The sequence below is a fragment of the Physella acuta genome, unplaced genomic scaffold (genome assembly GCF_028476545.2).
Source record: "Physella acuta isolate Inbredline_101_S28 unplaced genomic scaffold, ASM2847654v3 ptg000276l, whole genome shotgun sequence".
Taxonomy (NCBI): domain Eukaryota; kingdom Metazoa; phylum Mollusca; class Gastropoda; family Physidae; genus Physella; species Physella acuta.
In genome coordinates this window covers 1,019,456-1,046,719 of record NW_026731795.1, presented here as the reverse complement: position 1 = coordinate 1,046,719, position 27,264 = coordinate 1,019,456, and the positions used below count along the sequence as shown (strand labels likewise).

Below are 27,264 nucleotides of genomic sequence, written 5' to 3'. Positions count from 1 at the left end.
TTCTTATTCATAGTGACGAAGACGTTATCAATTAAAACATGAAAAAATATTTTTCTTTGTTCTGTTGCGTAATCAGCGTTTCATTCAGGCGTCTATTCGTGAGCGCCCCCCCCCCCCCCCCGAACAAAATATAATTTATGTAGAAAATATATACTTTCACCCGTGCCCCTGCCCCGGGGAAATTTAGTCGCCCCCCACCCCCCTAGAAGAAAAAAGAGTGAAAGAAACACTGTTCATTGTGTAATTACTCCTCAACCCCCCCCCCCCCCCCCCCCCCCCCATAACTTCATTTTAAAAACACGACGGATGTTTATGTTTTCTCAAGTCAGCCCTGCCTCTCTACGTACAACTGAACTGTTGCTTTTACTCTACTAGAGCTAGCACTGTATCATTGAATAACTAGATGACGAGATATTATATTGAAGAGATGATTGTGTACTTACAACACTGAACTGTTTTTCTTTATTAGAGCAAGCGATGTATCATTGAATAACTAGATGACGAAATATTATATTGAAGAGATGATTATGTACTTACAACACTGAACTGTTGTTTTTACTTTATTAGAGCAAGCGATGTATCATTGAATAACGAGAGGACAAGATATCTTGAAGAGATGATTGTGTACTTATAACACTGAACTCTTTTCTTTATTAGAGCAAGCGATGTATCATTGAATAAATAGATGACGAAATATTATATTGAAGAGATGATTATGTACTTACAACACTGAACTGTTGTTTTTACTTTATTAGAGCAAGCGATGTATCATTGAATAACGAGATGACGAGATATCTTGAAGAGATGATTGTGTGCACTATCTGACATCTAGACCAAGCATGCTCACCGGAAGTGGTCAGGACTCTGGGTACGAAGATGACCAGGTGAGTCATTCTCTTTTCCTGTTCCTGTCCAAGACACATAATACAGGTGAAGTAGAGTTCATCTGTTTCAGCGACCTCGGCATGCAAGGGGAAAGTGTCCGTAGCACATATGCCTGGACGCTTTTGTTTCCTTAACGTGAATCGGGTGCTCATCAGAGCTGGGTGGATTCTGAGACGATCTACATACTCGAGTCCGGGATCCGAACTCGAGACTTTCATGTAAGCAGTCGAGTGAGTAACCAAACAAAAAACACAACACGTAAGTTGGTGTGCGCATGTGAGTACTTGGGCACAACATATGCTCGTGATCCCATATATTCGGAAAGACGATGTTAATTGTATTCTCTTTTTTTTAAATATATATTTTCATAGAGTGAACTACATCGACTCTGCCAGTCAGGAAAACTGAGTGAAATCCTTTCCCTGCTTCACGCATCTCCCAGGGCCTCCAAGCTCCAGTGGTACCATGTAGGTTCATTAATATTTATATATTAGAGGTCAAAGGTTACCTGCCCTTCATTAACCATTGAGTCTAAAGATTATGTTAGTGTAGAGATGAAGTCGAGTTTCTGCGACCTTTGCATATAAAGCGTAACTGTGGTCAGTTCTATGCCCAGCCACTTTTACTTTCCCTAACGCGAGTCAGGAACCCATTAGAACTGAGTTGACTCAAGGACGTTTTACTATCTCGAGTCCAGAATCCGAAGTTTCGGGTTAGCACGAAGATAGCTAAGAAAATAAATAACCCGATAAGCATGATTATCGTAGAGATTTAATGAAACCCAAGAGATTGATTTTTTAAAAACACTTTTTTTTTGTCTTGAATTATCTATATACGTAGGAGGTGAGCGTTATTTTGAATTGGTGGATTTCGGGGACTTATTCAGTCTTTATATCAATTATCATTTCTAGGAAATAAAAATCCAAAGATAAAAATTCGGGAAGGATCGTGGAGTGTTCGTTAAAAAACACACTCGTGTATATTGACTATTTTGATCTATCCAGGATGGTCACTCGGCGCTACACGTAACTATCTTAAGTCACCGGAAGGATGCATGTGACGTAGTTGGCGCTCTGCTGGATAACGGCGCGAACATCAACGCCCAAACATCGGCAGACGGCAACACCGCACTACATCTGGCGGTTTTATCTGGATCTTTTCCTCGGGACATCGACACAATTGTGCTCTTGCTGCAGAGAAAGGCGGACCTTAAGATCAGAAACAAGGTGGTGTCCCTTTAAAATATCTAGTTGTGAAATTCGTTTTTGAATAACATCATAATGATGGGGTTAACGAAGGAGGGGGGGGGGGGGGGCAGAAATTGTGGCTTCATATATTTGCATTTTAAAAAGTTAATTTTTTTTTTTAAATATTAGACATATTTGTAAATTGTAAAACAAAATTGATTTGTGCACCTATTTCGTTATAATTTTAGAAAGAAATCGCTGTTCCAAAAAAAAAAATTCTTATGCGTGTACATACAGCGGGAGACTTATGTGTGACGTCATTTAGGGTGTCGGTCTGCCTTTTTAGCACGATGTATGAAAATGGGTCGGGGAAGATGTTAAGCACTCCTAAAAACTAACAAGACATTACAAAACTACCACCAGTGTGAGAACTCATTTAATGCAGGCACTTTGATGGTTATTCCAGAAGCTTCGAACTCCCTATGACTGTGCAATAGCCAATGGCCACTATGAGCTAGCTGGCATTTTGGATGGGAGTGTGCCAGCAGCCAAGGCTAAGGAATATTTCATAGAGAGTTGTAGACAAAAATATGGTGTGAGTAATAGATGATATTGTCTTTTATATATATATATATATATATATATATATATATATATATATATATATATATATATATATATATATATATATGTATGTATATATATATATATATATATATATATATATATATATATATATATATATATATATATATATATATATATATATATATAATACATATAAAAGCTGTAAATATATACATTATGAAGCTTAAAGATATTATATTGTGTATATCAAATATGCAAAATATTTATCTTAATATCGTATAATGTTTTTCATTTTAGGGCTACTATATTTTTACAAAGATTTATGAAATAGAATTTTATTCTGATATTTAGCCATACATCATTGAAGCCATCTTGAACAACGATAAAACAAAATTGAAAGAGTATCTCGACCTAGGTGGTGACCCTAATGTACTAAATCAAGTAAGTTTCACCAATCACTTTTAGATATATGTAGTAGAATATATGTAGTAGAAATGTACTAGAGCATGTGAAACTTTACTATTTATAGTAGGCCCAAATTATATTTCACAAAAACGTTGAACACAACCTTTGGTGACAATTATAATGCATGTTGTAATAATTAAATAACTCCAATGGCATAGGCAAAATTTTGTCATGGGAGAAATGTGGGTTCTACCTCTCCTAACACCCATAACACCACTCTCACACTATATTACTCAATATATTAAAATAAATATTGTAATCATTTTATAAATTACTAACTAAAATTAATGTTGTAATAATTGCATAGGTCATTAACTAAAATGAATGTTGTAATAATTAACAAATTAAATATTGTAATGACTATATAGCTATATATATATATATAGCTCATTAACTAAAATAAATGTTGTAAATTACAATGTAATAATTATATAGCTCATTAACTAAAAGAATGTTGTGAAAATTATATAGCTCGTTAAATTAAATGAATGTTGTACAAGTAATATAGCTCATTAATAGAATGAATATTATATAATTTATGGCTCATCAACTAAAATGAACATTGTAATAATTGTATAACTCATTAACTAAATTGAATATTGTCATAATTAAACAGCTCATTAACTAAAATAAATGTTATAATAACTATAAATCTCATTAACTAAAGTCAACATTTTCTGTGTTCCCAGCACGGCGCTGGAGCCATACACTACACAGTTACACACTGTAAACTACCTGTGTATGACACGCTGCAAACCTTGCTGCAGTCAGGTGCTAATGCCAATCTCAGAGATGAGGTAAATCTTTGTCTGTAACCTATTTACACAGTTCAGATAGTTATTTTAAAAAAAACTTTAAAGAAAGATATTTGTACTTCACTGTTTTTTTAAGTAATTTTAGAATTCATCTCACTAATTTATTAAAATTGTCCATGTATAACAAGACCTATTTTAAAATCTCAAATTACATTGTTACAAATTTTAATCCTTTTCTAAATAACATTGAACAGTTAAAGCAAGCAAAAACGTGCACAACAGTAAATATAAAGTAAAAAGTAAAAGAATATAGTTTGTTCAAAAGGTTTAAACAAAATCACTTAATGGAATATTGTGTTTGTCTTTACTTCATTTCACAAGTGACTTTAATTTCACATTTCTGTATATTGCATTTTTTTTTGTTTGCAGGAAGGAGATACAGCTTTAAATCTAGTCATTAAAAAACAAAACCTTAGAGAAAATGGACAAATGGTAAAATGTGTCCAGCTATTGGTTGACAATGGAGCAGAGTCCAATTTTACAGATTTAGTAAGTTAGACTGTAATGGTCAGACAGCTTAAACTTTTTATAAAGATTCATTTTAAATGTGCTGACTAGTAAGTGATAACATCACACATGTATTTCAGTTTCAGACCATATTCATTTGTAAATTTAAGACCTAATTACTTTAATTACAGTGATGAAAAACATTGTCTTATAACAATTGGCTTCCCTTTAAAAACTCCATAAACTATCCCTTATTTGCAATAGGATTCATGATTAAAAACTTCTGGAGCCCAGTACAGCTAATTGGAAATTTATATCACTTTTAGTTTTTCCTTTCCAGCAAGAGTAATGCTTACTTAGATTTCATTCTAGGTGGATGATTTTTTTCAAAATTTATCATAACCTTTTATAGATAATTAATTATTATGATGGCTTTAACCTCTGTACAATATGTTTAAAAATGAGTGGATGATTTGTTTTGAAGTTGAAGTTCATCAGATGTTTATTGTTGAACTTATTGAGACGGCCTTGCAACTTTCTTTACTTTGCAGTTTTTTTCTAATTGAAATTCCTTTCCCACTTCAGTGTTACTGTCAAATTACGTAACAAGTGAATCAATTTTAAATTATGCAGTGTTATTTCTAAAATCTGCAGGACGGCAACGATGCAATAAAACTAGCAGAAACAAAGGGATATAATGATGTGTTAGCAGTCTTAAGGAAAAAGGTAATCAAACTTTTCTGATTCTTTATTCTTAAAATTTCTCTCGCTAGGACTGACAATGAAACCAGATGTGTTCTGTTAAGTGCTAGAATAAAGTGTACTGTGCAAGCAACTTCTCTGTTTTGTATTAAACTTCTGCCTAGCAAAGGTTCAGTGCATATCCATACAAAGAGATTTATCAGTTATTGTTATAACTTTAGAAAATATGTTGTATTATATTACACAATTAAAAAGTATACATTATTGATATTCTCTGTTAATGAAAAATGTATAATATAGGTAATGATGACACTACAACATTTAGATAATTTTAGTTGTTTTTTAGCAAATAATAAGATGAGTATTCCTGATTTGCAAATTTCCATCTGGCGACTTTAAATAATCACTGACTAAAACAAGAATGAATTTTTTATTACCAGAGGAAAAAACCTCCACTTAACAAAGATACAAAGAAAAATGTTGTATTTAAGGAAGTAGAGAAAGAAAATAATGAAGTGTCTATTTTAGAACATGTAAGTTGGGCTTTTGAGGCTTAATCTGGCAGAAAGATTATAAATTCTTTTTTAAAAAATATTGTTTGTATTTCATTAAAAAATGATGTCTTAAAAATTTAATAATAATTAAATTTAAAATTTAGAAAATAGTTGATTGTTTACTTACATTTTTAAAATTAAATTATTTATCATTATAAGTTAACTGATCTTTCTGTCTAAGTGCCTCATGTAAGAGCTCATACCAAACTTTATTTGAAACATAGGTGTAGCATTAACATTTTGCATACATTTTATGGACTTTATAAGATAGAGAACTAAAAATTCTCAATTAAGCATACGTTGTGCTAACAGTTATTTCCAAATCTAATTTTTTAATACTATTAGATCACAATAGTAATAGAATAAAGTTTACTATAGATCTAATTTTAATTTACTACTAACATTTTTAGAATCACCAAATTCTATTATTACAGTTTTAGATTAGTTTTCACTTACTTTTATATTTTCATTTATGCTAACTTTTTAAAGCGATATAGGCCTATATCTACATTTATTTATACACATATTTTTTTATTTATTTGTAATGCATAGACATTTTTTTCCAAGAAATTTGTTATTAAATTATAAATTATCATAAAAATCTTCCACAGGAAAATAAATAAATAAATGAATTAAAATAAAACTAAAATATAAATAATATTGTCAATCTTCTGCAGTTTAACAGTACATTATAAAAGACTGCTCATCTGATCTACATCACCCAAAGCTATATAAAGTCATTGTTTTTTTTATACTCACTGTGTTTTAAAATACAAATAAATAGGTGAAACCAAAAACACCAGAGCCATCTCCAGATGTAACAATAGATCTTTCACCAATTCCTGAAGAAGAAGAGGTATTAGAGTGAATATTAACGTGCTTGCAGTGATTTTGATGATTTATCTAAATCATTATTAGCTGTAGGAATAAAATAAAAAGTAGATGGACACTAATACTAGCAAGTAGATTCGCCAACTGAAAGTACCTTTTGGTTTTAATCTCTCCAAAAAACAAGATCTAACAGATTACATTTTCTTAGTATGTGGTGTACATTTCATAAATAATTAACAGATTGTTAATGAAATTTTTTTATTCATTTTGACTAGTTTTTATTTTACTATCTTCTTAAAGTGTTTAATAGCTTGGTTATTTCTTTTTAATATGATAAAACCTCGCAATGATTTTCTTATTTAAAACTCATGTACATTTGATTTAGGCTATAATCTCAAAACCAATCTAACATTGTTCAAATCAAATATAACAAAAAAATGACTGACAATGTATAGTCTTTATCATGTAATATTTTTCTTCATTTTATTGTGTTTCAATAATGCATTTGTGCGTGCAGTATTATCCTGAACCGAAAATGTTTTATATACTATCTTAATGTATTCATTTTTTATTGGTTCTTGAAAGAGAATATGTCAGAAACATTATTTAAAGTGCTTGTTCAACAAAAAGTAAACAGTCTTTTAAATACCATATTAAAATGTACATATTGTTATCATAAAAGAATTTCTTTTCTTTATAGTTGAAATTCTTTCAAGCTACTTTTTGAATGCTACAATGTTTTTTTTTTTTTTTTTGCTTTACATTTTCCATATTATATACAAAATTATCAATCTCTTAGAGGCCAGCCACCAACAAGCCAGTAGAAACACCAGTTACTGTGAGTTTTTTTAAGATCATTTTCTTATTCAATCTTTGGTAACCAAACATTTGTTTTCACATATTCATTTCATTATTTATCACTTATATAACATTGAAAATGTAATGTATAAACCTAAGATATTAATAATATTACTGATGCATTAAAATGATTATTCACATACTTTGTCAAATGACTGATATTGTCTCAGTTAATCTTAAAAAACTGTTTTAAAAAATCTTATAACTATTCATCTAGAGGCCAGTTACAAGTGAACCTGTTACTGCACCAAATACAGTATGTTTTTTTTATATATTATATAATTTTTTAAATTTTACCTTTTTCAAGTTTTCAGAAAGCTGTTGTTGTTTTTTTAATTTAAAAAACCGTTATGTTAATTTACTATGTTATGTAAACCTATCATCTTATTCACCAAATTCAAATTAATCAGTTTTGTGTATTGTATGTTTACTTTAGGACTTAAGCCCTATCCATATTGCTACATTGATAGAAAATGAAACTGAAAGGAATGAAAAGTTAAAAACTTTGCTTCATGAAGGAGCTGAAGTTAGTAAACAAATCCAGTCGGTGAGAAAATTTCCTTTGATAATGTTACTAACATAATAAATCTGAAGTTAATTGGGTGGAGAGTTCTGTATAAAGGAGACCATACTAAATTAACCTGTAAGCTGTAGCATACAAAATAATCCTTTTAAAATTTTTTTTAAAAAGGACACTTACTTTGTTTACAAGTTTATCAAAAAAATCATGATAAGATGAAAATTTTTGAAATTTTTGTTTATATTTTCATCAACAAATAATTTTTTTTCCAGACTGGCAACACAGCCTTACATTTATGTGCTGAAAAAAATTATGGAACCACAGCTAAATTGTTGCTGGACAACAATATTGACTACACTCTTAAAAACACAAAAGGTGTGTTCTTTCACAATGATAATAATTGGTTTCTATGTTTTAAAAGTAAAGTTTGCTTTTTGAACCTTACGGTTCATGGGGCAAATAAAGTAGAGTTCACCTGTTTCTGTGACCTTATCACGGAATAGTGTGGTCAGCACTATGCCCACTACTTTCCCTAACGTGTGTTAGGTACCCACCAGAGTTGGGTGGAATCAAGGACTTAAACCCGGATTAGAACTCTAGACTTTTGGGTTAGCAGTCTAGGGCTCTACTATCCCATTCTATGTCTAATTATGAAATATTTTTATTTTTGTCATCGACATTTTTAAAATTATTTTTATATTCAGTGTTTGAATTGTTGATATGCCTACAAAAAATTGGTGTTTTTTTTTCAATTCGTGAACTGGCAATTAAAAATTTGACTTAACCCAACTATTTAAAAAATTAAGTATAATACCTAGTGCCTGTCTTACAGAACTATTCAATAATTACCAGCTCATCTTTGATTGCCAATTGGCTGGTATAACATAAAAACAGCATTTAATTCTCCATACATTATAAAATGTTGATTTTCTAACTGTAGTACTAAAGTAATTATAGTAAATTACCTTTAGAACTGGAATCTTTGTTTTATTCTGACATATTTAACACTTTGTGCTTTCAGTTAACATGATGCTGTGCTAGTTTAAACATTTGGTTTTTTTTTAAATTGAGACCACCACAGTGTTTGACAGTACAATGGCTAATTGACTTCACTTTGGTACAAACAGGTCAAACAGCCTATGAACTAGCCAAGGAATTGAACAGTCTTACAGTAGTCAAGGCAATAGAGGAAAAGCAAAGCAAACAGCAGCCTTCAGGGAAGAAAGCTAAATCTTGTGTTATATTGTAGGATGATATTTATGAATTGTGATGGATTTTCAGTAAAAAATTTGATGTGATGTGTAGGATTTTAAGTAATTTATTTCCCATTGTGCTAAAAATTGTATAAATTTTGATGTGATATGTAGGATTTAAGTAATTTATTTCCCATTGTGCTAAAAAAATACCTTGATGTAGAGGGATGATTTTATTGCCCTGTGTTACAGTTTTAGTCCTGTCTTTATTTTATTTGTGAGACAGTGTTCATTTTGCACAATAGATTTTCTTGTTGGTTGATGTTTTCAATAATATGTACCTGTATTTTATTTGATGCTTTTTTTAAAAAATAAAAAATTAAAAAATGCACTCATTAAAATAAAAAGCATTGCCTATTTATTTTTTAATTAAAAAAAGTAAAGAACCCTTTTGTGCTATATGGGGCAGGTGAAGTAGAGTTTACCAATTTCAGTGACCTTAGCATATGAAGAGATAGTGTGGTCAGCACTATGCCCATCACATATAGTGGTAACCCATTTCTTGAAATTCTAGGAAGTTATTGACTGCCTTCTCATCTATCAACTTATATTCGTATGTTGCTGCCTTTTGTCATATCCTCCCATTGTCCTTGTCCTCAATTAGTCCTTGTTTTATATTTGTCCATGTCATCCTTTAGTCCTTGTTTTATATTTGTCCATCATCCTTTTGTCCTTGTTTTATGTTTGTCCATATCATCCATTGGTCCTTGTATTATGTTTGTCCATGAAATTCTTTTAGATGTTAGCCTATTTTCCTACGCCTGGGTTCCTTCTTTTCTTTAATGAATGTATGTGGAGGAGGTTCATCAGCATAGTATATATGATTCATGTAATAAACAGAAATTGATGCTTTAATAGCAAAATTTGAACAGTTCAAAAAAATACACAACCCAATATGTAAATAGTGCAATAAAAAATAATTTAATCTTAAAACAGAAAAAAAATTCATTATTTACAGGTTTATTTCACGACAAAAAACAAATTAGGAAACATTTGTTGCAGACTGAGTAGTGTTTAGTGTATCTACATAGTAAATCATACTGAGATTTAAGTAGAGTTGGTGTTTGTTTGTTATAAAAACACATGAAAGAAAAAAGTTCAAGTAACCATAGATTGGGTTGTATTGAAAACTTTTTTAACTTGTAATAAAACAAAATTAAATAAAAGTGATATTGTATAAAACTAATGCTGATTTACCACAAATGTACAGGAATGCCGTACAGTATTTATTTCTTAAAGTTTTGAATCACAGTTTTTAAATGTTCACAACAATTTTGACTGATAGCACTACCCAAAGTTAGATAACTCTCACCATTTATACATTGTGTTAGGTGTGAAGTGAGCATCAGTGTTACCAGAGATCTGAGCACACTTAACTAAGACAGTGCATACAAGTAAAAAAAAGCAACTATGGAATGTGAGATACAATTTGAAAATGAAATCAATGCAAATGAGTTAGCTAAAATATTATGAATACATCCACACAGTGCTGATGAATGTTATTTTATCCATTATGAACTTACACAAATTTTAAACAATACAGTAAGGAATTTAGAAGCCACAATAAAAACCCAATCTAAAAATTGAGCTGTTAACATTAAACTATTGGCTCCACATTTTTAATATAAAATGTGTGCTGGGCTTCTATTTTCTACAACCCTCGAAAATAACAGGTAAAGCAAATTAAAACAAAGAAAAGCATTTTACAAACTATCATTGTTGAATGAAAAACTATGTTTCTGTTATGTAAATTGTATTACATTTAGTAAAGTTTCTTAATGAAAATACAAAAACTCTGTGAAAACCATTTTAAAAATACCTCTTTAACTCATGTAAGAGGTATTGGACTGATAAAGAAAAAAATGTAAATATTAAAAATGAAAATATTAAATGACCAGATACAAAAAGCTTGCTTATTGAAAGCTTTTGTTAAGCGTTGAAAATTTGATGTGAATTAAAAAATCTTTGTAAAAATAAATTTAATCAACAGCTAAAGATCTTATCTAACTTGCTTCAACTGTAACTTATAGTGACAAACTTCTTTTAAGCCTGCTACACAGTGAATTGTCCTTGAAGTGCTAATTTTTATAACTAAAAAAAATCTTAGCAGTAGTTGCATCAAAATAGATTGTTCAACAATTTTGCTTAATATTAATTTTTAGTTAACATAATAGTTCCTAAAGTTCAAAACAGTTTGGTAGTGTTCATCAAAATCGCCATTTTACTTTCAACATATAAAAAACACTAGCTCAATAGGGTTAAATAAAATTTATTTATATACAAGATTATGAATTTTTAAAAAACTTGTGACTTGCGTTCCAGTAACATTCTTCATCATTATTAAGGCTTGAAAAGTTCAAGGCTGTATTAGTTACACCAGGAAAGAGATCAGAAGTAACCTCAACTTTTTTAAATAGTAGAGAAAACAGGAAACAGCTGACTGGCATGCACTTTAAATAAAATACTTTAATTCTTCAAATCAGGACCTTCTACTGTAAATAAAGAACTTAATTTTAAACATGAACCTTTTATTTTTTAATACAAGCCTTTTAATTTTTAAGACGAACCTTTTAATTTTTAATATGGACCTTTTCATTTTAACTTATGGATCTATTATTTTTAAATATAGACAACTTAAAAATTTATGTTCAGCAAAAAATTCTAGACATGGTTTAATAGCAAATTACAAAGTATGTGTTGCATGCAACTATTGCAGTTAATTCTACTGATATTTTAGTTAATTCTTTAAAAGCAACTGAATTATTTATTTTCATATTTTTATGCACTATTAAATGAAAATATATTCACAACATTTTCTAATTTTTATACATTACATGTTAGATTTAAACCGTACCTGATTTTGTAATATGCACAATCACATGTCAAAAGTAGAAAAAAAAACATGCCCTGATTTTCACACATTCAGTGTACACTAACCTGTTTTAGCTCAATAACTTCTAACAGGCAATTAGTAAAGAAAATAATTTAAAATTCTGTTCATTAAAGCTTATATTACACTAATTACATCCATCACAAACTTGTCGCTAAATCAGTATCACTCTCTTGTTTTAAGTTAGTCTCAAAGGATCAATGAGGAACATCCAAAAAGGTTATGAGACACTGATCTAAATGATAATATATCAACCACTAGTCTAGTTTATGACTAACTTACCATAAGCTACAAGACATAAAAAACAACCCATCTAATCTAGTGTTAATATTAGGTATTGTTGCCTCAGTTGACCCTCAATAAATGCTGATGTCTTCAGAGAGATGAGAGATACAGACATATTTATTGTTCAGCCATGGTCATAGTGGGATATTGGTTCTATTATGACAGAAATGGTCAGTTCGGTTTAAATTTATGGCAGATGAAAATTGTAAAAATATAAAATTCTTCATTTTAAAGGAAGGTGCTTCTATGTCAGTCTGACCTACCAACCTATGAAGAAGGAAAAAAATACTGTTGTGCTTATCAAACTAGCATGATGATTCAAGTGTAATGGTTGTTTAGTTCAACAATATAATAGTGGGTGGTCATGCCCTGCACATGAAGATGGTTACAGATGGTACAAATGTTACGCCAGTTGTTTTTTATTGAAAGAAAATGCTAGTTTTAAACATAGGTTATTATAGGTAAAATTGTATTAAAAACTCATTGAAAATGTGATACAAATATCAAAGTACTAAAATTTTGTGAATAAAACAATGACATGAAAGTTTTTAAAAACTACAAATTCAGAAGCTATTTTTAACTTCTTCAGAAAAATTCCCTACGTTTATTTTTAATTCGACTCAATACTTTTTAATTGCATGTTAAGTCCTACACAGAAATCTCCTACTTTAACTCTGTTAAGGTTAAACCTTGACGACGCCTAGAATCCTGCCAACCTGTGAGACCAGCTGCTTCCATAGTTTCTCTACCACCCTGACAAACCTGTTAGGGTTAAACCTTGACGACGTCTAGAATCCTGCCAACCTGGGAGACCAGCTGCTTCCATAGCTTCTCTACCACCCTGACAAACCTGTTAGGGTTAAACTTTGACGACATCAAGAATCCTGCCAACCTGTGAGACCAGCTGCTTCCATAGCTTCTCTACCACCCTGACAAACCTGTTAGGGTTAAACTTTGACAACATCAAGAATCCTGCCAACCTGTGAGACCAAATGCTTACATAGCTTCTCTACCACCCTGACAAACCTGTAAGGGTTAAACCTTGACGACATCAAGAATCCTGCCAACCTGTGAGACCAAATGCTTACATAGCTTCTCTACCACCCTGACAAACCTGTTAGGGTTAAACCTTGACGACGTCTAGAATCCTGCCAACCTGTGAGACCAGCTGCTTCCATAGCTTCTCTACCACCCTGACAAACCTGTCCCTCTCCTTCATGCTCTGGACGTACAACTTATAACTGATCTCTGGGTTAGGGTTCAGGCGCCCTTTGGTCGAGGGGCTAAAGTGCTCTATGGACACGTCCACCACAATGTCCTCCACTTCATCTGAGAAGGTCAGCAGGATTACGTGCTGATTACCGTGGTAGAGGGTGACCCTTTTCAGGCAGTCGATCCGCCGGCAGTCCACAATTTCATGGCAGGGGTTCTCTGGTAAACCTCGTACAAAATCTGGCAGGGGGTACGTCACAATGTCTTCCACTGCCAGACAAAAATGGGACTGGGTGACTATAACACTCCTAGGCTGGGATTTCTCTAAAGATTTTTCATCCAGTGCAAGCTGGTAGCATTGTATGTAGAACCACAGTGAAGGAGCGACGGATGACGGGACAGTCTTGGACCCCCGGAAAACTTTCTCCTTGACTAAATACAAAATATCCCTGACTGCGTCCTCACCGGGGTAAACAAAACTGACTTTACTGGGGTGGGTGAAGACAATCCCCTCCGTGGTGGATTTCACACGCTGGGAGGAGTCTTGATAGAAGTCCTGCTCCATCTCGGCTTTAGTTTTCTCTATCATAGGAGAAGGGACGCGGAGGGATAAAATGTGTTTTAACTTCTGCACAAACACATCCGTGCTGGTGCTGTCCCTTGTTGCTAGGGTAAACACAGAGTTCTCGTTACTTCCTGTCAGACGCACACACTGGTCAAACAGACCTACATTGACTTGTTGTAGATCATTGTACGCCAGGCTGAAATAAGCACTGACTAATTTGTTACCCCCAGAGCTGTCACTGGCCTCAGTTTTCCACGTTATGGCCGAGTCCGACTGGTTGCGCGAGTGAGTCATCCACGACGGTCTGGATTTGCCGGCAAGTTGGGGACTGGAGTCCGAGACCAGGTAGATGCTGTGTGTGCTGAGCATGACCAAGGTGACAATCTCATGCTTGGGGTTGGTGTACGGCACCACGCCGGTCCACACCACGTGGTGGAGCTCCTCTCTCAGAAGGTCCTGGAACTCCGGCATCGTCTTGGAGATCACCGTGTGGAAAAACTTCTTCAGCTCCCTGCCGTTCATCAGGCACAGGGGCTTCAGCTTGGTGGGCAGGGGGTGGATGAGGTCGTACGACTTGACGCACTGCTTCAGGTACAGCTCGTGGTCAGTTTCCACAGCCTGGCTGGAGGGGTCAAACTCTGAGCTGGACTCGATGTCCTCCAGCACCCCAGGGATCTGGATCTGGAGGTTCATCCGGTTATTTTTTTTATCCGAGCTCCCAGACTGGTAGCCTGTGTCAGTGGATGTGACCGGAGGCCTGAAGTAGTAACGTTTCCAGTCAAAACTTGACGGTAGCGAGTCTGCCTTGGCCGCAGAGCTGCGTTGAATGTTTTCTATATCTGCCGTCACATTCGAGTACACCCCTACTTTTTTAATACTGTCTTGATGACCAACAGGAGGGCTGATGCTGGCTCTAGAGAAGTTGGACATTGGGGAAACTGACAGGTCATCTTTAGGGGAAGCCGAGTGGTACATGTTAGCACAAGGGGGTGAATGACCGTAGATATCGCTCTCAGTTAAAGAGATGATCCCATAAGATTTATCCGACTTCACCGACCCACTCAACATGTCCTTATATAACCCACTCACATTCCTCGTATCAATGGCCTGAGATCTACCCTGGACAATAGCCACTGTCTGGGATTGTTGCGGAGTTCTTGACAATGCTGGTTGTTGCTGTACAGATTTCTGTGAGGTGTTCCACTGTTTTCCCCCGCTGTCAGGTGTAGTCACCTGCTCGTTCCCACCCTCAGGCTCCTCCCTGTGGGTGGGTGACATCCTATGAGCCTGCTCTGCTCTCAGGTTGGTCAGCCTGTCCAGGAACAAATCCCTGTAGGCCGCGGATGAAAACAGGTAACTGACACAGGTAGGGGGCGCCTCTATCACAGACGTGTCACAGTGTGCAAACGTGGGGTTACCACCCGGCTCTAGGCTAGTCAGGGAAACCTCCAATGTCAGTCCATATTGCACGAATTCCACAGCCGCTCCATCTACACACTGGTGAAAACTGTCTTGGTGGGGATGAATCTTAATATCACTAATCCTATCAGTTATAGAGTACTCATGTACAATATTAAATCTAATTGAATCTTCAGGCTTCGTCTCAAAAGACGGCGGAGGCCAGTGAATAAAACTTGTATCCAGGCAGTAAACCGAATTCTCCGACAAAACCAGAAAGTTAAACCCGTCGTTTCCTTTCAGTCGTACCAGAATGGCCACCACCAGCCGATCCGAGGCCATGCCAGGCGTTTTTTCCTCTTCCTTGGCCACAATCTGGCCCAAGAGATCAGACTGCTCAGCCAGGTTGAGGCAGTCGGGGATGTTGTTGACATCCAGAAGGTTACAGGCTTCAAGCAGCCTGCTGGTGAACCTCCTGACCCCCTGGGGCTCCACCCCAAACAGGGTGACCGTGCCACTACTCCCAACAAAAGCTTCTTCTAAACGGACAAACGCATGGCACTGCCCTATCACCAGCTGCTGAATGTTCCCCATGGGAATAATACTAAACGGTTCCAGCTCAGGAACTCCGGGGAAGTTGGACTCCAGTTCGATCATTTTCTCGATGAAAATTTTAGTTTTGGTCAGCACCACACAGCACGGATGCAGCAGTCCAGGCTGGGACAGCTGCTCAGCGTAGCACCAAAATATATCCAAAATGGCTTCTTTTCTTCCTATGTTCGTGTGAAAACTTTCTTCGGGGCTCAGGACTGGTGTGACATCTCCAGTGGTCAGCAACTGTTCATTCAGCCAAAGGACAAAGCCAGGATCTTTTAACGTGGGCAGATCAGCTACACTGTACATGACTGTCAGTTTCCTGAAAACAGAATGTAATTAAATTAGTATGTTGCAGTTAACAGCCAGCAATTTTTCACCTATTTTCATCTTTAAGTTACAGATTAAATTTATATATATTAAGCTTCTAAAATTATTTTTATCTTTTGTACCTCATAAAATTAAAACTCATAAAATTAAAATAAAAACATTATATTTAAAAAGAACGAAGCAATACAGCAAATAAAATTGTTAATAATTTTTAAAAGAAATTTTAAATAAAAAGTTTGGCAATCTTTAAAATACAATAAGTAAATCAATACACTTAAAGACTATGAAAAGTGTCATTTTATTATCCTGTTTTCATATTGAGGAGACAGAAAAGTGCATCTGCAAATGTAAAAGATTTAACTGAATTTTTAAAAACTATATTTCTGTAAAAACTATAAATAAATAGTAGTAACTATAAATAAGGTAAATATATGGTCATACAAAAAGCCACAATACATATTTGGATATAGCTTAAGAAGCCTTTGATAAGACATGCAAGGGGATTAACTTATGGTTGATGTTTTAATGTGATACTTAAGTAAAACAATGGAGCTTGCTGCATGCTAGGGTTAATGTTATACCTGAGTAGACCATGGCAGTTATAACATGCCAGAGTTAACATTATACCTGAGTAGACAATGGAACTTGCTGAATGGATTAATGTTATAAGTTATACCTTAGTAAACTATGCCAGTTACAACATGTCAGGGTTAATGTTATACTTTGGTAAAAATAAAACGTGCAGCATGTTATATTTTAGTAACACTGTGTGAGTTATAAAATGATAGTGTTTTAGCATTATATAATTTAGAGAAACTATGGTAAACGCCATCGTTTAGTAGAGTCAAGCTAGTTAAGGCTATATTGTTTAGCAAAACCAGGGAGGTTACAAAATACCAGGGAAATGCCATCAAATGACATTAAACCAGTCTTATTATTAACAGAAGATGTTACTTTACAGACACAGGAAAAACAAAAAACTTTGACTGCAAGAAATGAAACAAACCAAACCAGGAGGCGGCCACATCCAACAAGAAGCTACACAGCAATCTGCATGCTCAAAAGGAATGGAACAAGTAGGCCAGTAATACCTTTTTAATAACACACCTCTTATCCGAGGGTTCCGAGTGCCCACCCTGCGATGAGGTCACAAAAGCTGGAGATGACCCTGACTGCTTGAGAGGTGAGTTGGCGGATATTTTAGGCGATGCTAGTGGACTCTGACCCCAAACAGGCGGGGTCGATGCTAACGAAGAGGTTTTACGCGGAGACCTGGCGTTGTCTATACTCCTTGAAGTAATGTACTGGTGGGATGATGAAAGAACCGAGGCAGGGTTTTCTATCGTCAGATCAAACGGGTGCGCCTCGGGCACGAGTTCATGGGGGTAGGAGCATGCTTCGTCGTTGCTGTTGTTGGTGTTGAGGTTATTGCTGTCTCCGGGCTTTGGCTGGGTGTTTAGTTCTGATGCAGCTGCAGCGAACTCAAAAGGGTGGGCTTCTGAGACCAGCTCCCCATCACTTTCTTGTACAACACATGATGAGACTGACTCCTGGGGGGACAAAAGAAAATACCGTAACTATCTGTAAAGCAATAATGGTGTAGAGGAGAAATGGAGTATTCCATTACTAAGTGTCAAATATTTAGTTGGAGCATCAATTGAGGCAGGGAGATAACAAGCAGTTCAGAGGATTATATATAGTGCAAGTAACACTATACTTATAAGTAGAGGTTACAAATTGTTTTTTTAATAAAGACATTTATAATAACAAATAATATATAGTGCTAGTAACACTATACTTATAAGTAGAGGTTACAATTAATTTTTTAAATAAAGACATTTATAATAACAAATGTATACATGCTCTACAAAAAGAAGAAAATAATTTTCTTCAATGTATAATAATGCACCACTATTTATTTCACATAGAAGTATTTTTAAAAAATGTGAATCTATAGATTATGCATTCAATACCCTAAGCATGACAGAAAAATCAAGTTGAATAAAAGCTTATAAACAGCATCCCCTACTCTATTGAAAACTTCAGCACGGGTACTTTACTTTCATTTGTGTATTCAAGTTTTAGCTTAAGTATTAATACATACATTTTTAATTAATTCAGGAAATCTATTACAACTTTACAAAATAATGGTTATAATAAAAAAGTAAACACTGTACAGCAGGGGTCTCCAAACTTTTCAGCCAGAGGGCCGCATTAACTATCAAATATCAGTTCGGGGGCCAAAATTTCTTCCATGCATCTCTTTGGGGTTGTGGAGTCCCCCTGCACACCCCCCCCCCCCCCCAACGAAATATAATTTATATAGAAATATATACATATTTAAAATACCCCCCCCCAGGAGAAAAGGCCTGAAAGAAACTCTGTCGGGTCCGACAACACACTCGAGGTCCAAGTTTGTTCTCCTTGAGCAAACGCAAAAACCCACCCGCCATTTTTTTAACTTGTCTCTAAGGAGGTCATTTGCTTGCAATTCAATGACCTCAAACTGCAGTTTATCTGGGCAACTGGTTACATTTTCTTCAATTGGGGTTTGAAACAGTCTAACTTCTTCTGCCTTTGAATCCTAGTCAGAAAACCGCTACTGAAAGTGCAGCGGGAGGTCTTTGATGATCTCGCATGCAAATGATGTGGGGAACACAGCTGTTGCTTCAGCCATGAAGACCTTGCACTGCTGAAAGTGCGTCAAGTTGTTGCCCTGTACTTGTTCCAAAAACATGGAACAACTGTCCAGTGACTCATCCATTGCAACTGAAAAATTGCGAAACTTGCTTGCAGTTTTCACTATTTGAGTCACAATGTTTTCATCAATGTCTGCAACATGGAGGACAATGGTATTTGCACCCGAAGCTTCATATTCAAATTTTAAAAAAATTTCTGGGCAAAGTTCCTCAGCCACCTCTAACAAAGATTTTTTCCATGAACAAAAAGATCTCCGCGGGCCAGATGAGAGGACCTCGCGGGCAGTAGTTTGGAGACCCCTGCTGTACAGGATTAACATGTCTTAAAATGTTTATTGTACCATAGCCAGAAGCAATATTTAAAAAACCCTACCTGACTGTAAGGACTAGTGCTGCGATTTGAGGAGTTATCTTTCTTAGGCCATTCAGACACAGAAGGAACTGACCTACTTATTAAGCCTGTACAACAAATACAACAAATAGTTGAAGAATTTAACTTGTGCCTAATGGTAAACATCTATAAAATAAGGGGATGAAGGTTTAGACCGTCCTAATCTGAGTTATGTAACTTTAAACAATTTTTAAAAAAACTAACAACAGATGTCATTTATTTGCAGATTTGTGGTATTATAAAAACTTATCTTTTTTTTAAGAAACTTAGTAGTTCTTTTTACTTTTCAAATAAATAAATCAAAATATATAAACTAGTGGCTGATATGTTTTGTATTAATATACTTTGAACACACAAAACACCAAACATAACACTTTGTATTGATAGATTCTTCTAGTACACAAAAATCAACATTTGTTTTTCAAGTTTTATAATCTTATCATTTGTTATTCTCAAATAGTTAAGTCAAAAGGTTTATCAATAGAGAAAATAAAATAGAGTACCAGGCCCTGGGGAATCTGTTCTGCCATTTTTTCCTTCAACCTGATCTGTAATAGAATGGGTGGGTGACCCCTGGCTATACTCAGACAGACTGACAGCTGATGCATTCTGGGAGAGACATGATAGCGAATGTATATGTTGACATGCCAATAGTGTACAGTGAGTGAGTGTTCAGTGAGTGATGTAAAGATGATATGCTTACACATTTTTAATACAATTTTTACTCATAAATTTACATTCAATTATGGCTGTCAAAATATATATAAGAGTAACAAATCTCAAATTATATTGAGTTATTAAAAACATTAGTATGAGTGTATACAATATGCATAAAAATTATTAAATAAATATAAAAAGGTAACTACCTTCTTTGGTTTTTTAATCACTTTAATATCTTTGGCTTTCCTCAATGCCTGCAGGACTGCAACTGTGTCCAGCTCTTTTTGGTCAGTTGGCTGGTTATCCAGTGTAATCTAATTAAATGAAATAAACAATGGAAACTGCATTATGTTTACAAGTTCAAAAACTGTAACAGACATAAATATCAATGAAAAATTTATGTTTGATGTGAGATTATTTTTTAAACAATTGTGATTTTTATTTTTCATGCATGTAGCAGTCTCATGAAAACCACAGTCAAGTCCAAATCTAAATTTTACATGCAACTTAATTTTCCAGTTAACGACAGGTTTAATGAAGATATTAGACCAACAGCAAGTATCAGAAAATGAATGAATGCATCACAAACAGGGTACGGTTACCTCACGAACTCTGTCTCCGAACATCTCCAAAGTTTTGGTTCTGTAGTCCAATGTGTTGGTCACAGCATTACCCACCAGCAGGATGTTCTCTACACAAGGCAGCTGGCTGATGTACCTCAGCTCTTCTATCTGTCACAAACAACATTCATAGTAAGATGTTTCTCTATCTGTCACACAAATCATTCATAGTTTAATCTTTCTCTATCTGTCACACAAATCATTCACAGTTAAATCTTTCTCTCTGTCACAGAAATCATACATAGATCTTTCTCTATCTGTCACAAAAATCATTCATAGTTTAATCTTTCTCTATCTGTCATAGTTAGATCTTCTATATGTCACACAAATTACTCATAGTTAGCTCTACTATTCATTGTGTCAAAAATTAGTCTTATAATTAATTATACTTTTAATTTGTGTATAAAATTCAAACGCATGTGACTACTTACTGCTGATATTTTGTTATGAGAAACATCCAACTTTTCAAGTGAGAAAAGTTTGGCAAAACCTGCAACAAAAGTTTTATAAAAACATGGAGAATTTTGAAAGTTAAACTAACAATAATGGCTGGGCAATAGTAATATTCTAGAGTTTGGATCTTGGACCGTATGTAGGATGTCAGTGAGTCCACCCAGCTCTGATAGGTACCTGACACTGGGCATAGTGCGAAGATTACTATTGGTTCATATATAAGGCCACAAAAACAGATGTACTTAACTCCATCTGCCCAATTGATCAGGTCTGTAAAAGTACCTTAACAATTTTTTACATCATTATCATAGCCCAGTGTTCCCAGCAGAAAAATGTGATCAAATTTTGTGCTATACACAGGGCCCCAAAAATCCAAGAAAATATATTAAAATGTTAATATGCAAGTATAGAGATGGGACAGCATGGTTGAGTGGTAAAGCTCATGAACGCAAACCCAAAAGTCTAGAATTTGCATCCCAGACTTGCGTTCACAGAATGTCTCAGAGTTCATCAAGCTCTGATGGGTACATGATTCACATCAGGGAAAGTAAAGGTTGCTGTGTACAGTGTTTCTTCCAGACTTTTTCTCTGGGGGGGGAGGGGGGGGCCTCAGCTGGAAGAAACTCTGGCTGGGTATGGTGCTGACCCTTTAAATCTACTTGATATGCCTGGTGTGTTGGGCTCAAACGGAAACAATGATGAAGCACATAACCCAAAATTACAAGAAACTTAAACAAAAATGTTACCATGCAAGCTCTCCAGCCTATTGTGGGCCAGCTTGACAATTTTGACATTGCCCATCTTTGTGTGCAGGGAGTCTACATGTCTGATGTTGTTGTGACTCAGGTCCAGGTATGTGAGCTGACTCAGCCACTGCAGGTTCTGAATGCTCTCAATAGCATTGTGACTGAGGTTGAGCTTTTCAACATTCGGCATCAGTTGCTAAGGTTTTTTTAAAAAAATGTAATTTAGAATAAACAAACAGTTTTATTCACTAAAACCAATACATTTTAAGCTAACCAATAAGTAGCCATGGGGATTAAGGAAGCATAATATGGAATATATTTGGGAAAATATTTTAATGCTTTATAAAAGAACCATGGTTACAGGGCAATAAACCACAACCAAACAATTTAAAAACACATAAGTAAAGAGCTCTTTGTCTAAGAAAAACAGTATTTATTAAATTAAAAAAATGAAAATTTTCATATGCTATTAAAATTAAGTAAAATATGTAAGGATCAAACTTACAACACTATCAGGAATATCAGAAAAAGAATTCTGACTGAAGTCAACTTCAATAACCAAGTCCCAATATCCCACGACTAAAGACCCATCTTCAGCCCGCCAGTGTGATGCATCTTGCAGCAAAATTTCCTATAAAAATATCAACTAATTAATAAATGGATTAGTGGCTTAGTTTAAATAATCCAAATAATTACTGTAAATTTAGAAATAAGAAGTAAAATACATGAACCAACATTTTCTAAGAGATTTTTTTTTCCAAGTGCTGTGGTTTTCACACTAAAAAAAGATATTTCTAAAAAGTTGAGAGAAAATCATCTCACCCTTATTGATGATGAGGATTCATGCACATAGAACTCCATAAGGGTTTGTTTGACTGTTTCAAGTCCATTGACCAGACGGAAGTTACAACCAGAAATCTGGACAAGTTACAAATTAAAAAAACAGTAACAATTGTTTGCTAAATTTTAGACAAATAAAAATAGTTGACCAACACTTTTTTTTTATAATTGAAGGATAATTTATAGCAATCAGTTTCATTTAAATGAATATGGTTATAAAATTTAGTGTGTTTCAATTTTTAAACAGGTAGCAAGAAATCTGAGATAAATAAAAAATTCTTTATTAGAAAAAAATTATAATTTATTACACATATAAGTATAAAAAAATATAACTGACCCCCTTAAAAAAATAGGAACTTTGTTTTCAAGAAAACAAGGTACATAGCCAAGTTCCTCAAAAATAAAGTTGTTTTTTTTAAAAAAATATTTTTTCTCTAATGGTAAAACTGATTTCCTAAATAAAAAAATTGGAGATGTTACACCTCTAGAAGGTGATAAGTAATAACATTGAAACATTTCATCAGCTACCAGAATGGATCAATAGCACCAAAACAATCACACCTTCACCAATGTAGTTCGTTAACTAACCATACAGTGTAAATTTACCTCTAAAGTTTGTAGGGATTTGAACAGAGTCAAATCAAAGGGCAGCTTGTTCATCAAGATATTGCTAGATCCCACGGGTTTTTTACTGCTCACTACCTGAACACAAATAATTAAAACGTACATTTGAATCTTTATAGACTGAAGAATACCAAATGTGAAAACAGCTCTAGGCAACTCTCTAGCTAGTTGTGATTGTGTGACTACAGTTTAGCTGAATACAAAATGATGCCTACCTTTAAGTGTTTAGCTCTGGTTATAAAGTCAAGAATGTGACCCAAATCTTTCTTCACATCACCACTGTCTGAAAGCATACGATGAGAAAATTGTGTGGTATAATCAAGAAATCTTAGTGAAATTATTTAAAATAGTAAATAAATGAAGATATAAATATATAATTAATTGACACATTAAAAAAATGTGTTAGAATTAAATTAAAAAATGCTATGTCAAACGGTTTATGATAATGACAGATTTTTGTACTGTTCAATTTTGAAATTTAAGAAAAATATTATGGTCTAGTTTGACTAACCACAAGTGGGCTCAGGTAACTTAAGCCTTTCAGTGAGGGAGTACAACTGCAGGGTGCTCACTTCATATTGTTCTTTTGTCTGCAGCAAACTTTCTCCTGGTCATTAAAAAAATACATGTCAGCAAACAAAATAATAATTTTTTTAATGCAGAGACAAAACATTATACAGTGAAAGAAAAAAAAATTAAAGTCAGTGATAGATGCAAATACAAATAATGTGGAAAATGAATAGCTACAATTGTTAACCAAGGTATAATACTTAAAATTGATTAAAATAATTAAATTTCAATAATTAATTAGAAAAAAAAAGCATGCCCCTGTTGTAGAGGTCCTCTGCCATCGACTGAGTGATGCCATGAATTTCCTGGATTAAAAAAATAATAATTGCGCATTACAACAGAATTAAACTTCTTTAAATTAACTATGAAATATTTATATTGTAGTTACCATGCAAAAATAAAATATCTTGCTAAGAATAAACATCCCTTGTTAAAATAATTAAGTGAAAGAAGCAATAGTTTAATTAAAATTATTCTGTGTGCAAGTTATGTCCATAAACAATGATCCTATATTCTAATATTAATCAATCAATAGATGTTAAGGCAACTGTGTTTTTATTGTTTTTATTTTCTACAATTCTTTTGTCCAACTTAATTAAAACCTGACAACTTTTGACCTGTATTAGCACTGACTGGGCATGTTATCACAAGAAAGTAGGTCAAGGAACACAGTGATAACATGATGACAATGCAGGTGGGGAAAATGAATTGACCTTCTTCATGAAACATAAATAATGAGCTATTTATAGAATGCTTCCTTCATTTAATTAACCTTTAGTCATGTAAATAAGACATTAATGCACTATGCTGACAAAACATCCATAACTAAACAAGAGTCTGACAAAACCTAAAAACTATAACAAACATAAAGCTTCATTACAGCATGTTTAATATTTAACAGCATCCAGTTTTAGAGGATTTTTCTTCATTTGGTTAAAAAAGTAACTCAGATAATAATACAACATTTAGAAGTTGTGTAAAACTTTGAATTTAATAAATATACAAATAAAACACTTCCCGAATTACACAATTCTCCCAGGTGTTTTTATTTCCTTAATCCTCAAATATGCAATATTATTTAGAAATTTCATACAAGCATTTATATTAACAGTAAAATAAGTGGAAGTTTTATATACTGCATGATTGGTTTTAACAGCTAAAAATACTGACTTCTTAACAATGAATTTATCATAACTAAGAAAAATGAAACTAAAAAAGTTAGTTTAATATTTTACGAAATTTTTTCAGTTGCTTTAAGAATTCTAAAATTAATTATTTTAAGTAAAAAATGTAAATGGCTTAACTTACATATTTGTCAAAATCAAGAAAATATGCCAAACAGGACGGTATATGCTGTGCCAAATAGAGTATGATAGTCTGAAGATACACCTCCAACTCTCGCTGACGCTTCTTGATGAATGCTTCTGTCTGGTTGCCAAAAATCTTTTTTGGTGGTAGTAATGTCTTGTCAAGCTTATAGCTTGCAGTTAACTGGGAAAAAAAATATATCTATCGTGTAAGCACTTCCGGGAAACTGAACACAAACTTTATTGTTAAACAAATAGCTGCTAACATACAGCCATGGATTTTTAAAACAAGCTTAAGGATTTTGATTAGCAGAAAAAGCAAATATTAAAATTTTGACACTTACTCTTTCATGCAGGTCATAGAATTCACTGTAACGATGCTTAACAGTCCATGAATAGGATCCAACAGCCACAGATATTACATAAACCTTTTTTTAAAATGAATACAAAAAAATAGGATGAAATGGATTTAAACAGTTTAGTTAAGATCAGGGCTTAGATCTTTTTTTAGGGAGCAGCGATTCAGACCCCACTATAAGTTCAGTCTATAGTCACATATTACCAGGTATTAAAATTAATACTTATTCTGGTGTTGTGACTATTCTGTTGTGGATTAGAAATTATTTTTTTAATTAAAAAAATTCCTAACTCATACATGATTCATGATACCCAAATTAAATACTAAATTACTAAATATCATCCAATCAACTTACAGGTTTGTAATGAAAGTCAAGCCTTATTATTTTTATTTGCAGTGCAAATAACAAATGACTCGGGTACATATAGCCAATCCAGACTAATCAGACACAAAAGTCAGCCTGGTCTAAACATGGAGAGCAGACTATTCAGACCCTGATTTATTTTTTACTTCAGCATCATTCCCCCCCTCCAAAAAGTCTGATGCATACTTAATTCACATTAGGTAAAATACAGATTATTATAGATGGCTGGGCATAGTGCTGGCCACCTTATCCCTTTTATGCCACTGTCACTGAAACTGAAGAATTTGATTTCATCTACCCCATGCAGTAGCGTAGCGGGGGGGGGGGGGGCGGGGGGGGACATATGTCCCCGGGCACCGAGCTTAGGGGGCGCCAAAATGGGTTGGAAAAATAAATTGAAAGGTTGAGGGGGGGGGGGGTGCAAATCAAAATCTCGAGGGGGGTGCAAATCAAAAGTTTAAGGGGGGGTGCAAATCAAAATCTCGAGGGGGGGGGGTGCAAATCGAAAAGTTTGTCCCCGGGCGCTGGGAAGGGTCGCTACGCCTCTGACCCCATGTATCTATCTTGTGCAGAATGGGAAAAGATGATGATAATTTCCCCTACTCCCCAATTGCTTCTAGATCTAAATACTAAAATAGGCCTATTGTATACTAGTATACTATTTAATATTTAATTTTATAGAAGTTAGCGAATAGATTTGATTAGATTCTGTTAGAATTATAGATAAATGCCAATTGAACTAGATCTAGATCTGTTCTAGAATTTAGTCTAGATCTAGGCCTAAAGGCATTTTTATTTTATTTTTCTTTAGACCTAGATCAATGACTTTATTATGATTAATAATTTTTACATTGTAGATCTTGACTTGCTATGTAAAATAAAATGTTGTAAAAAAAAAAACAACCCTCAACTCAAAACTTACAGTAAAATGTTCTGTCTGTTCTGCTGAACGTATATGAACACACCGATCTTGTAGATCTTTACCGAAGTTCGCCATATCTTTAAAACCATTTAAGTAATTCTGATTCTATAAAAAAGTTTGTACACGATTATTTGTTGACGTTATTTCGCAGAACGAAGTGTTTTTGTTGCCTACCATCTTCGTCTAATAGGTACCACCCTTAGAGAAAAATACATTATTTCCCTTTGTGTTGGCCAGATAAAACTGTGGCCGACATAAATTTAAATTGCTTGCTTATTATAAAAACCAACAAAAAAGAAATCAGCAAAGAACACAATTTTAAATTAAAATA

General features: G+C 34.0%; 2 protein-coding genes across 2 annotated transcripts; one reads left to right on the top strand and one right to left on the bottom strand.

Annotated features, from left to right (window-relative positions):
• Positions 1 to 763: 763 nt before the first annotated feature.
• LOC131939382 (ankyrin-3) lies at positions 764 to 9,398 on the top strand (the record flags this gene model as incomplete). Its single annotated transcript, XM_059297667.1, is given in 14 exon segments — positions 764 to 884; positions 1,257 to 1,352; positions 1,890 to 2,111; positions 2,539 to 2,667; positions 3,012 to 3,101; positions 3,815 to 3,922; positions 4,310 to 4,429; positions 5,042 to 5,113; positions 6,428 to 6,499; positions 7,274 to 7,312; positions 7,550 to 7,588; positions 7,769 to 7,879; positions 8,125 to 8,227; positions 8,980 to 9,398. Coding segments are annotated over 14 exon segments (1,368 nt in total). The 3' UTR covers positions 9,102 to 9,398.
• Positions 9,399 to 13,376: 3,978 nt separating this feature from the next.
• On the bottom strand, positions 13,377 to 27,154 carry LOC131939378 (uncharacterized). The gene is made up of 17 exons (XM_059297661.1): positions 26,934 to 27,154; positions 25,634 to 25,717; positions 25,291 to 25,473; positions 24,239 to 24,287; positions 23,924 to 24,019; positions 23,628 to 23,695; positions 23,395 to 23,490; positions 22,771 to 22,866; positions 22,454 to 22,579; positions 21,949 to 22,144; positions 21,181 to 21,239; positions 20,732 to 20,860; positions 20,336 to 20,443; positions 19,973 to 20,078; positions 19,452 to 19,537; positions 17,487 to 17,929; positions 13,377 to 16,371 (listed from the first exon to the last, which is right to left on the bottom strand). Exons 1-17 carry the CDS (start codon positions 27,006 to 27,008, stop codon positions 13,404 to 13,406), a joined length of 4,968 nt encoding a protein of 1,655 aa, XP_059153644.1. The 5' UTR covers positions 27,009 to 27,154; the 3' UTR covers positions 13,377 to 13,403.
• Between the last annotated feature and the right edge of the window lie 110 nt (positions 27,155 to 27,264).